General features: G+C 40.2%; 1 protein-coding gene across 1 annotated transcript in view; it reads left to right on the top strand.

Annotated features, from left to right (window-relative positions):
• LOC309374595 (chloride channel protein C-like) overlaps nt 1–5,947 on the top strand; it is a 67,579-nt gene extending 61,632 nt beyond the window's left edge. Inside the window, exons 14-16 of the mRNA XM_081919658.1 lie at nt 2,429–2,525; nt 3,153–3,248; nt 5,186–5,947. Coding sequence (XP_081775784.1) covers nt 2,429–2,525; nt 3,153–3,248; nt 5,186–5,416 — 424 coding nt within the window. The 3' untranslated portion in view covers nt 5,417–5,947. The remainder of the gene's footprint in view (nt 1–2,428; nt 2,526–3,152; nt 3,249–5,185) is intronic.
• The last annotated feature ends 7,877 nt before the right edge of the window (nt 5,948–13,824 follow it).

Below are 13,824 nucleotides of genomic sequence, written 5' to 3'. Positions count from 1 at the left end.
TCATAGGTGGGCAGTGTTGCTGTGCTCAGGTCATTTTTGCTGTCATCTAACCGGCATTGGGTAGCCACCATGAGAACAGGAGGCTGGACTAAATGGCCCATTGGCCTGATACAACAAACTGTTCTTATGCTCTTATGTTATGAAGCAGAGTATGGAGCACAGTTCAGTTCAGAGCTATTATTTAAGAATACCAGATAAAGCATGTTCATGCTTGGGGAATTCCTAAACCCTTTATTGCCTGAAGAGGAAAACAGAGTGGCATGGATAGTTTCCAGAAGGGTAACTGTGTGAGTCTGCGGCAGCAAAAACAATGAAGTCTTCATGGCATCTTAAAGACTAACACATTTATTGTGGCATAAGCTTTCCTGGATATGAGTCAGTGAATGCTTATGCCATAATAGATTTGTTAGTTTGCACAGTGCCACAAAGGCTTTCTGTTGGAATTGATAGATATATTGAACACACGCCATATTTCCATTAACTGCCTTTGAAACACCCTAACTCCGAAGCTTCCTTTGCATCTAGCCTGAATGGTGTCCCACACTGACCTCCACTTACATGATCCCTTTTACAGTGGCTTTGATAGCATAGCAAGCTGTACTCTACTGGCTCTTTACATGAACCTCAACTGGTGTAGGAACAAAGTCAAGTTAGGTAGAATTATTGACTTGTGTCCGGGATAAGTTAGAGCAGTCAGCCTCATGGGAGCCTTTTAGTGACACCTGATCTGGGTTTAAAGACTGCTCAAATGTGAGGGGAGCAATATTGCAATAGCCCATCCACAACTGATACACATTTTTCTGAATATCAGTAGTGAGCTCATATATGTGTAAGGGTGGGCGTGTAGGCTGTTTTCAGGCTCTGTTCATGTCAAACAAAGATGCATAGGTCAGGGGTTGGCAATGTAACACCCATTCATCCAACATGAATATGTTCATTCTACTTGCATCTAATGTCTGTAAATGGCTCATGTATGTCTGTACTGAAAAAGTTGTCTAATGTGTGAACATGAAACAGCTGTCACTCTTTTTAGGCTCATAGTTTTAATGAAATTTAACAGTGTCTAGAAAAAGTCAACTCATAACAGAATTGAATGGTAGATATAAATGAGATTTCAGATGGCCAAATGGGAAGAGGCCAATGGCTAAGATTCCAAATGTAAAACTGGCATTGTAATGGGCTATCTCGCGGGATTTGTACGAGGATAAATATCATAATGCTCTTTGCACATTTACAACCAGATAATAATTTTGCATTGGCTCCTGCTGTTTACATTAACAAAATGCCTATTACCTATTAAACCTCCACTTGAATGAACTAGAGAGTAACTGAATACAACCTTGCTCAGCTTGTGTTTAGATTGCATGTCAAGTCTTCTGCAAGGTATCATTTGATATATCTGTTAAACCAATTCTGTTTCTCTGTGAGGCAATTTCTTTCAAACAGACCCATAATAACAGCTATTTGAAAATTGAATCAGGTTGCAGATATATATGGTTTCGAGTACAGCTGCTGTTTAAACCATAATATCTTGATTTAATACAAAACATGATGCAAGATGGATGTATAATAATTTATATACCATAGATAAAGGAAAGCTGTGTGAGAGCTGCAGATAATATTTTTAAGAGAAGATTGCTCAAACTTTCTTTTTCTTCCTTCTATCAAGTATAACTATTTCTTTTGCCATATGAACTTACAACAAAATTGAATGGTCACATTTAATCAATAGAAAAAGAAGAGCAAATAACAAATCCTAAGCCAATGGAAGTTATGTAGGGTGTCAGTAGGTCATATGAGCAGTAGGTGGTATGACCAGCTGTCATTAAAAAAACAACAATAATTCTAATGAAGATATCGCTTTTGTGTGGCAAACTGAATTGATTGTGTTATATACCATTCAATTTAAAACTATAGAGGTGTTCAGTTTGCCATACATACATGCTGTAAGCATAAGAACTTAGCTAGATCAGACTGAAAGTCCACCTAATCCAGCCTATCACATTCACTGTAGGCCAACCAACTGCCTCTGACTTTGTTAGTCATATGTTCCAAAGAAACTGTAAGTCTCTAGTGCCCCGAAGGAAACTAAACCTAGTGGTAGTGCAACTTTTGAACTTCCTCTCCTTTTAGGGAAGTAGAGAACACAAAATAATAGGGATTTGGTTCTTACCTGTGAATTTTGGCCCGGCAGTATGGAAGACTATGGTGTAACACTACTGTTAGTTGCTAATAGTTGTATGAGCTCATCCCCTGTCTGATGTTTATTTGAATGTTCACTGGGAGTACAGAATTGAGCCATCATGAAGGCTAATGCCCAGAGGAACAACACAGATGAAAAATTCTGGATAAAAAAATAATCTTGGTCTCATAGCTATTTTGGAGTGGTCATTTGGTCTGCTGATAAATGTATTCTTCATGAAACTAGGCTTGAGCTCTGTGTGCTATTGGAAAATGAAGCCGTCTTTGAAAAGGAGACTACAGAAGACTCTGAATCTTGTGCACCTCTTCTTTCCTATCAGAAGGTAATAAATGCCCTTTTATTTATCTTACACACACACACGGAATAGGGAGTATGCTTCTTTAAGTCAAACTGCTGCATTAGCAGCCCCAAAGTGACTTCCCTGGGGTGCAAGCCTGGCCAATGTGTATGGAGGTCCTGGGTTGCTTCTACAACAAGACCCCACCCCCTCTTGGTGTCACTGATGTGGTCCAAAGGAAAGCAGAGCAATACAGTTAGCACTAGTTTGGCTGCAGGAGTTGCTGGAAGGAGGCACGCAGGGTGCCATCCTCCATCTTAAGGAATCCACTCCATATTTGAGTAGGGTTTACTCCTTAGTCTTTACTTCTTCCAAAGATCCACAAGGCAGCAGAGGTTTAAGATCAGAGTTTTCCTTCTCCTAGATGGGCTACCCTCCCAGGGTAGGGAAGCTCTATATGCTCTCACCTTGCACTACAGCATGTACAGAAACCATCACCTTGACCTGCTGGATTTAGATGTCTCCCCCCCTCCCAGGACCTTTGTCCCATAGGGTAAAGAACTTCAGTGAATTTTTCTGTGCTAATAGGTTTCCATGCTAGAAATTACACCTGGTTGCATTGCATTGCACTGCACTGCACAAAATAATAGTGATGCATCTTGTCTATTGCAGATCAGAGTTGAAAAACTGCCTAATCAGCAACGGATGACCATGTTGTTGGGTCGCTACACTACGGACCCTCAGTATCAGCAACGCTTCATCAATCTGGTAAGAGCGGAGCCAGCTCTGAAAACAAACATTTCCTCCATGAACAATGTGTTTGTTATATTTTCTCTTCTGTTTATGACGGCTCTGTCAGCTACACTGATTTACATAAACACTGCCAATCCCGGGACGCTACACTCTCAACAAAAGTAGCCGAGTACAAACAGCATTCCTGAGTTTTAATTCATATTATATAAACATAACAGATGTCGATACGATGAGCCAACAAGAAAATACAACAAAGGCAACCATTTCAAGGGGGTTTGCGATTAAAACATGTTCCAGATTGGCGAAAAGATCCAGTGTTAATGGAACAAATCATTTAAATGTCAGTGTTTGACTCCTATGGAATTGCAAAGACACAATGTATAGTGAAGCTCTTGAGTTTTCCCTGCTCTCAAACAGCACAAGGAAAAAGCTTATTTTCCTGTCTCTGTATTCCCATATATATTTTCATATTTCACTGCTGTGTTGGAAAGCCAAAATGAGAGGCAGCTTTGTTTGGATCCCTCATAAAGTGACTAGAAGAATAGCAGCAGCACTGTGTTGTCTGTGAATGACAATATTTTATTTATCAGTAGCTGGAGGACAACCTAAGGACTCCCTTATGCCTTTCTACAGGCATTGTCTCCTACCTATGGCACACACACAGCAACCTCATTAAGGTGATTTTGGTTAACCTTGTGGTTGTGATATAAGAGAGGTGGGAGATGGTAGGTATGTTGGATCCAAGTGGTTGGGGGCTTTCTGGCAGAGGGCTTTCCAGTTTGTGTCTTGAGGACCATCCAGAATCAGTATTCAGATACATTGAGCAGTGCTGTGTACATTTCCAGTGGAGCAATTCATCAGGGGCAACCATCAACATGAGTTGAAGCTTCTGAACAGTTGTCAGGGAAACCCAAGCAAGAGTGTTTTGCAGCAATCTAGCCCTGGAACTATAAAAATGTGAGTGATTGTCACCAAGTGAGAATGTTTCTTGACTTGGGGTGTTTGTTGTTAGTTTTAGGAATTGTCCATCTGCATTAAACTTTCTGCTGTGACAATTCAGTAAATGTAGAAACAGTGGATTTAACCTCAAGGCCACTTCATACCTGATGCTTCCTTGATCATGAGATCACCTCTCTGCACATCAGCTTCCTGACTGGCATGGTTGTGGCAAAATACACTTGTGCTGTGCATCTAACTTTTCCTACACAGAAATAATCTCCGTAGCTTTATGTGTGAAACCCTGACTCTGCTTTATGGAACCCATCTTCATGTAAGAAGAACACCCTATGTCAGCGGTTCTCAGCCTGTGGGTCCCCAGATGTTGTTGGACTACAACTCCCATCATCCCTGAGCTCTGGTCTTGCTAGTTAGGGGTGATGGGAGTTGTAGTTCAACAACATCTGGGGACCCACAGGTTGAGAAAGGCTGCCCTATGTGCAGTGACTCTTTGCTTTGCTTGTAGCAAAACTGGTGGCTAGTTCTTCAGCCAAACTAGCTTGTATTCTGAGAGCCAGAGTGATATTTACAATTGCCTTCTTAGAAATAGATTAATTTTATTTTCCCTTTTTGTTCTTTCGTTCTTTCTTTCTGCAAGTGTCTGCTGTGGAATGCTGTAGGATGTCATTAAGAGCAATGTAACAAAACCTCACTATAAAACGTATTTGGTTTAACAAACTGCCACATGCCTATCAAAGCCACGTAGAACTCTTGAACGTACCACTGGAGTTTAGCTTTAACTGCCCTTCCCTGTGTACATTCCTGTATCAATGTGAAATTCTAGTGAAAAATGAAACCACTATTATACCATGTTTTTAAAAAAAGAAATAATTTGAATGTACAAATGAGATAAAACAACAACGACCACTGCATTGTGCTCTTCTTTCATTTGGGAGTTAAGATATGATAAGGTTACACCTGTTTTCTCTTAATGTGTCCTTTACTTTATCTTGCAGGAGCCCTACATAAACAAATCTGCAGTGTCGGTTCAAGCCCATTTCTCACTGCAACGCACATACATCATATTTCGGTCTCTGGGCCTTCGGCACCTGACAGTTGTTGATTTGCAGAACCAGGTTGTTGGGATAATCACCAGAAAAGATCTGATAACTTTCCAGTTGGAAGAGAAGCTGGGACTCCAGCAGTCATTGAATCAGCTTCACTCTGATGATGAGCTTTTAGACTAGGAAGCAATCTGAACAGGGAATGCTCAGTTTAATTTCAAAAGAACAAGTATGTATGCTCATCTTTAAATCTGGATGTGTGTGTATTTCAGTGTATCCTCTGCATAACAAATGGATATGCCTTGCCTAATTCTCCCAGTTACCAAATCAAAAAATAGGGACAAATAGATTATCCAGGCTTTGAGTTCATACAGTTGGGATCTCATTCCCAACTCACACAGTTCTTTCTCATTCCAATCTCAGATAGGATAAAATAATAGCATATAAGGTGCAAACAGCAATCATTTTTATTGATTTATGTATTGAATGTTTTATTGCATTATTTTGTGGAAATTTTTATATTGCAATGTTAACATCTTGTGTAAATCACATAGGGATGATGTGTCTTAAGTGGTATAAACACATCATTAATAATTAAGTATTCCTACCTAAAATCATAATAAGTGTGCTATTTCTTCCTTACAAGATGGTACTAAGGGCCAAACTATATGCAACTTTAGTCACATACTATAGTCCTGTTCTTAAGTGCAGGTTTCTTCCCCCCCTCTCTCCCCCTGTCTTTACCCGGGGGTGCAAGGGCTGCGGGGCACCCCGGCGCCAAATTCTAGGGAGTGCCAGATGTATTGGGGGGGCACATCAAATGTATACCTACTGTATACCGGGTCCCTCTCAAAAGTCCCTGTCCCCCTCCCCCGTCACTCTGTTACTCCATAGCATCAAATATTTCCAACGAGTCAGGAAACAAAAGCAGTTATTTCTGCTGCGTTGTTGTTACAGGTGAGCGATTTTCCTCCCCCCAAAAAGGTCAACAACTTTGAGTTTGACCCTCTAAAAAATTTGGGGGTGGCTAAACTAAATTTGGGGGCGCTGGGTGGATCTTTGCACCCCAGCGGCGTATATGCTAAAGACGGCCCTGCTCTCTCTCCACCCCCACCCCCGGTGTGCTCAGGCATGGACTGGCCTCCTGCATTGCAGGGGGTTGGACTAGATGACCCTTGTGGTCCCTTCGAATTCAACGATTTGACTCATATATTCAATGAGTCTATGAATATGATAGCAAGATTCTATGAATGTGTATCATGAACTTTCACAATGGGTAAAAGTACCACGTCTGTAAAGGCACAGTCTGCAGTACATCCAAAACTCTGTTCACTGGTTCTTTCATTTCCCCTTCCTTTTCATGTTTTATACTATGTGATTTGTACCAATAAATGAATAAAGTTGCTGCTCATAGATGAGAAATAAAGAGTGATCACCCTGAGTTGTACATGGAAACTAGAAGAATAGGATAGAAATGTGTATATTCATTACTGTAAGTTTATTAAAGGCTTTTCATTAGTATAAATGATAAAAATATTGCATTTTTAAAAAATAAGCAAGGTTGGTGAGTATGGCATTTTATGCTAAAATATTAACATCAGCAGATTGCTGAGACCTTCATAGGATAGTTCTAATGTTCCTTCTGCTGGTTGGGTTGCAAGTACATTTCTGTTCATAGAACAGAAACTTTCCTGCTAGTGCTACAACTCTGAAACTCTTTTCACAGATTGGCCCACATTATTATTCTTTTGGACACCAAGTAAAGATTTACTTGGTTTTGAACACATTATTTTGGGTAGAACTGTCTCTTTGCTTACTGCTGTTTTTCTTCATTTTTTTTTTCCTGTTTTCCGTCTTACAATTTGTCATTTGCCGTCTTAAGCATCTGTTTGACTGTAATGGTTATATAGACATTATTAAAAGAAGTTCAGTTATTTTGGGGTGGACCACTTACTCAAATGGTGGGGCCAATTTTGATTCCAAGTTCTACACAAATACATCTGTTTGTTACTTGTTCTATCAAACTTACATAAAACGCACTGTGAAATGTATTATGCAAAATAAAAAAGGTATAGCAAGCAGAAAGATAAATTTTAACTTAATTTCTTAAGTTTTATTTTAAATTAATCCTTTACAACACCAGATTTTGGACTTCTCTATTTTTTTCCAGCTGGGTTGAGATGGTACCAGCCTTCATGTTGGTGGAATTATCTCCCTAGGTAAATGGGTTCAGCCTGTAACATTGTTGTGCAACATTTATAACTAGAATCTTTTCCATTTTACTAGTAAATAAAAACCTGAATAAGTTCTGTTTGATCATGTCCCAGTGTACAAACACAGAAAATCATTTAAAAGCTTCTCTGCCATGACAGTACTGGAATATGTGATTCATCCTATGAATAATTTTATTAGATTTTATGCAAGCAAAGTAATAAGGGGAAAAAAAACTCCTCAGGAAGTAGATGGGCACAGATTATTCAGACAAAAGATAGGAGGAGTATCAAGTGGGGCAGTGATCTCATGCTAGACACAGAATTACTAGTAGGTAAATATTGAGGTTTTTAATTAGCATTGCTTGATGAAGTCTTCCATCATTGTGATCTTTTCCTGAATTTTGTTGCAAAATTCAAGAAATGTCTGAGAAACTAAATTGCTTGTTACACTTTAAAACAACACAACAGCAACAACAAAAACCCTTGAGTTTCAAAATGGGGGTAAATGGTTTCTTCAGGACCCTGATTCTCAAATTCATATTGGGCAGGGGAGCATTGAAGACATAAATCCTTGGAGAAAAATGGTAGTAATGGGGAAAAGGAGAGTAGCCTATGGAGAAGTGCAGAAGCAGGCCTTGAGCACACACAGTCCAAATATCTAGACTTGGTCCTGTTTTCCATTTATGGGTGGCAGTTTATTTTTCCAGTTTCTCAGAATCATTGATTTATTAACCAGCTTTGCAGCAGATCAGCACTGTGGCTGTCCTTTCATTCATGCTCCTTTCATAAGGTTGCCAACTTATTTTCTTAAATGTTTGCCAGAGACGCCACATGTCACTGAGGATCCTCAGCTGTGCTGTCTCTAATAGGCAGACAGGCTCTAGAGCTAAAAAGCAAATGCCTCAATGCTTTTGGCAGTCTGGTCTGCAACCCTTCATAGGCTCCTCCGTGAATTGTACATGTTTGTGTGTGCACATATGCAGAAAGTAATGTATTGGTTAAATGCCTGCAGCTTCTTTTTGTTAGACATTTCCACAATCAGTATTGTTCAATTGAACAAGGAAGGAGACAATCTTCAAATATCAAACAGAACTTTAAAAAAAATCTGATGATTGATTACTGACATGATACATCTGATCTGATTCCTACGAAGTTAGTCTCTGCCAGCAAGTAGGTTTGTGACAATAATTCACTCAATTGCTTTAGTGTAAGGTTTGTTGCCTTTGGCATCCAGATATGTGAGATGATGCCAAAAAAGGGTGTGCATGCAAATGCAAAACAAAATGGCATACTGACACCTTAGCACCAACCCATAATTAGGAATAAAGTGAGCAGAGCCTGAATATAGTTAGTAAATTTAACATACCACATTGATTATAATTTGGAATGTTAAGTCTTAAGTGCATACATGATCTTGGATGGCAAGTCCACGGGAACTGTGGATAATCTGAAAACAGTATGGGAGGAAGATATAGAAAGAAAAATAGACCCTATAGTATGGAAGGCAACATGGTCAGAAAGGCCATTCAAATAAGTGTTGGCACATGTACAAGAAATCTCCCTCAGTGTTGTACATAGATGGCACTTCACTCCACTAATCCTGAATCATGATGTCATGAATGGGCAGGATGACCGAGAGGAGGAAGAGGATCTTGGTGAGGGATGTAGCTGCTACTGGTTCACACCGGGGCAAAGCTGGGAGTGGAGGAGGAGAAGTTGGGGGCATAGAAAGTACTCATGGGGTGACAGAGGATGACAAGAGGATGGGGGGGTCAGTGCACAGGAACCAGAGCTAGAAGGACCCATCACCAGAGCCAGAGGGGCCCCCATCTCCATGAACATGGTGGGCTCTGAGGTGTAGGGAGCAGAGGGAGCTGAGGCAAGCAAGGGCCCACAGCCCAGCTCCCTAGCTGGCCGGGGGGGGGGGGCTCATTAGCTCTGGTAGGAGCTATGTGATTCCTCAGCTGGAGTAGGCTTGGAACAGGTGAGGGTCACATGCCTCGTCAAGCCCAGATGCTGCAATTAAGAGTCAAGGGGTGAAAGGGTAAGCAGAGCTGAGGTGCTGTGTGCGCTTAACTTTCCATATTGATAGGCCACAGCTTGGGTGTCTTAGAAGTTCCACGGGGCTGTGCTTTTTGGGACTCAACTCCAGGTTCCCTGACCATGTGTTTCCTGACCTATTGGACTACTGGACTACCTGATAGCATGTGCCCTTGGGACTTTATACACCAGCAGGACCAGTTGCCAGGGGTTCAAGACACATTGATCAGGAGGTAAGGTCATTATGTTGGAGAGGATGTGGGAGTAAAGTGTCTTTCTACTATTTGTTATGGTTATGGCAAAAAGGCAACTAATTTTTTTGGTGGAAGCATTATTGGAAATGTCAGAAGTTACAGGTTAAATTATTGCATGTAGACCTAATGCTAGCCTTGCTACTCACCTATGACAGAAAATAAAAACCTATGACATGCAGAACTGCTTACCTTTAGACTAAAGACCAGAAGACTGGAAATGGCAAGGCAATGGAAAATGATGTATAAACTTTCTGTGGTCAGGTGGTACCAGCAACTATGTTGCAAGAAGGCTACCAAAGAACAAGAGACAGATAATTAATTTGAAACCTATCACTTTATTATAGACTATTTGGGGGTGGGATTCCGTCACTTATTGAGAAATTCAGGTTACACAATTATAGGTAATTGGGAAGTCTTGTGCAATGTATTTGCTTCCTCCCCAAATTGGACGTCTGCAGTAATGAAAGTGATGGGGAAATGCGCAGAAAAAATGTGGGATTACACTTGCTTTTACGCGATGTCATCTAACCTCCTTGCAAACAAGTTAGAATCATTGGCCTACATAAAAATAATAAATAGACAACATTGTCTAATTTCTCTGTGAAGAACTCAGGATAAATGCTCAATAAACATGTCACTTGGAAGCAAGTTAGCACAGAAACTGCCAGCCATGGAACATTTTGAAAATATTTTCTCAGTTTATAGCTAAGATAAATGGGATTGACAGTTACCTGATGGGGAAATTGTAATAGGTTGCTGTTTGTCATTAACACTGCTGGATTATATTATTAATAAACAGGGATTCTGGTATGCAGCATTAAATTCCAAACCAAGAATGCCCCTCAAAGAAGGAAGCAGAATGTCCTGCTTGCTTCCACCTTGTTTCTTCCAAACTCAGAGTGTGCATTTTAAAGGAACCTATTGTGTCCCTGTTTTATTAGCTCTCGGATTTTCCCTCAGTTGCCTTTTCATTACTAAGATGTTTGATTTGATATATGGAACCCACCTGCCAAAAGGAACCACTAGATGCCACTCTTTCCAACATCTTCACAAATCTCGGCTGGATTTGCTTAATGAACTGAATGAGTCACAGGCACACAGCCCACCGTGTTTGAATAGAACTGTAGCGCCACAGTACTGCAGAAATGACCTCAGTAGATGTTTATCGTTTTTGGATCATTTTCAGTGGTTTTGTGCCAAGGTAAAAGACGATACAAGTAGAACTAACGTCCCAGGGTATGATTTTGAAAACCTCCACTTAACCCTTGAAATACTGTTTTCTGAAGAGAACATTATTGACAGAGGCTGAAGGAGCAACTGGTCGTTCCATTCCTGGGGGGGGGGGACGGGGGGACAGGACCTTTCTGAATGAACTGGAACTGCAAGCCAGTAGCACATCTGCTGAGCATTTGTTGCAATTTGGTTCACGGCTGCTTCTGCATCAGCCTATGTCAGGTCTAAGGCCAGCAAGTGCAATATTGCAAATCAAGTGGTTGATTTGAGGTTTCATGGATATAATCAACTATCATTAGTCAACACTCAGTTATCTGAATGTCTCGATTCAGTATGTAAATTACACTTCTGTTTATCATTCTTGATGTTTATTTTGGTGTTCACAGAGTAGCATTTTGTTTTACGCTCGCCTCAGAGTGCTTGAATCATGGCCAATATTTAGAACTCCAGCAATTCAAGCCCATGCACCCAATAAAAATAAATAGCATAACAATGAACTAAAGGAATGTCACCACATGTGCAAGAATATTAAATTGAATGGGTGGACGGAATAGGATTATGCTGTGACCTCTTTATATAAATATCCATGCACTGAAGCTAACTCAAAACAATAGATTTTCAAAACGCTGTTATATCCTGAAGTTGAAAATGAGTGTGGAATAGTCCCTAAAAATCCATGGTTGAGCAAGAATATTTTTTTTGGGTGACATCTCAAAATATCAGGTTTGCTCCTAGTAGCTAGGAAGGTGGTGAATAATTTCTGTGAGGTATTTTTATATGGTTTCTGAAATAAATGCAAAATTTGGATTGGATCCAGTCTTTGCTCCCATGGCTGGAAGTGGCTACTAACTAAGCAGAGTTCTACTCTGGTTGGTGGTAAAAAAAAAATCTCTGCAAGGTGAACCCAACCCCTTGTTTTCAAGGACCTGATCCAGAATGCAAGAGACAGGATCAGGAAGCATCTGAAGATGCTGTCATTGTGAAGAGTCATGAGTATTTCTCATCTATGTATGCATGCAACCAACCACCTTCCAGGAAATTTCATGAATGTCTGACATCGGTTCAAACATTTAAAAAAGCATGTGGTGCACAGTTATCACTTTGTAATGAAGGTGGAGTGTGCATGTCTCAATATTCTCCACATCTAGAAAGGATCTAGACGGGCCTTTTATGTTTATGGAGTTTGTGATATAGTAAAGTATTTAGAAATGCAACTTTGACATGCATTATGTGAAGTGGTACAGACCTAGAATGGGTTTTTTAAAGGCATTTTGTGATAGGCACCTGATTCTCTGTAGCTACACAAACGTCCATCTTATGACTCCTTCTCTATCCATGTTTGTTAATGATGTTGGCATCTATCTGTCTTGGGCTACAGTTGAGGAGTGATTGTTTGTGGGTGAAATCAAATAATTGGAGAGTTACAGTGCCTGCTGTGGCTGTAGGGACTGATACGGGAGAGACATGTTTCGTTGCAGTTGGAGCAGATTGTTTATTAATGTGTTTAGGAAAATATAATGAAGGAAACAGCCCTAAGCAAGGTTGGCCCATAGTTTTTTGCTGCTTGAGGTGCTCACTCCTATTCCATGTTCAGAAGCTACCTGGACTGGCAGTTGCATCTTGCATCAATACTGGCACTGGGAAAATGTCTTTCACTATATTTGAGGCCAGCAGGCCAGCTAAGAGGGTATATGACAAGCTTCGTGGCACACATAACTCTATTCTTAACATCTTCTCCCTGCTCTGCTGCCTCACTTTGCCTAATGGTAGAGATGGCCTTGGTTTAGATTGTGAAAGTCATGGGGATTAGTTTGACTGCATAGCTGCCATAGTTTGCTACATCTAGAGGAAGAACTATTGGCTTTTGCATTCCTAATTTCTCCTGAGTTGTCCCATTGAAAATCACTATTAACAGTTCGCAGACTAAAACTGTGGAGTTATGGGGCCATAGTAAATGTTTTTATATCTCCAATGTTGCTTATGCCACATGCAGAAAGTTCAGAGGCAGATCAGAGTATGAACACCTCACAAGTTTCTCCCTGTCCTTCCCTAATGGGAGAAGGAGAAAAAGCACAGCCTACCTATGGTAGGGGGAATATGGCGTCAAGTCATTGGCAAGATCTTAGGCTCTGCCTATCCTTATTTTATGGGTGGGACTTGAGAATGAATGACAACTATCTGGGAGAAACAGTAGACTTTGCTTACCTTTCTTATGCATTTGTAGCATAAGGATGTCTATAGTACTCTGGGCTAGATAATGGCTGCTGTGTTCTGTATAACATAAAGACTTGCTTCCAGCAATGAAAACTCCTTGGCACAGATAAGGTCATTGTGATATTCTCTCATTTTCTTTCAACATATGCCTAATATTTATACTTCTGATATTCAGAAATATTCAAGCCAAACTGAAACTAATGGTAAGAAATAGCTTTCCCAACCTCACACTTTAAAATAGTTTAAATTTGGCAAGTTGGCATATGCTTAAAGGTAAATGTAAGAGAGCATAGAAAGAATAGAGAGAGATTCCTTTTCCAGTATCTCTTGAAAATGAAAGCAATGTCCCTCAACAGACATTGATTAAGTGAGGAAAAATGAACTTCCACCAAAATCATGAAATGCATTTGAATTGTGCCAAGTGTTTTGTTGTAAAATGACGAGATCCCCTTTCTTAGCAGCTCGTATACTTTACCAGCAAGACATGAAGTATTTCATTATCTCATATGCTATAGCTGGCACACATCAATTTTAGACAGAGAAAATGCATGCATGTTACTTGCTTATTTGATGGTTTGTTCTTCCGTGTGTTAAAGGTGACAAATAAATGGTAAGGTCATTATGTTATTTGGCACCA

Source organism: Podarcis melisellensis (genome assembly GCF_964234715.1).
Source record: "Podarcis melisellensis genome assembly, chromosome: 7".
NCBI lineage: Eukaryota > Metazoa > Chordata > Lepidosauria > Squamata > Lacertidae > Podarcis > Podarcis melisellensis.
This window is presented reverse-complemented; position numbering and strand designations above follow the sequence as displayed.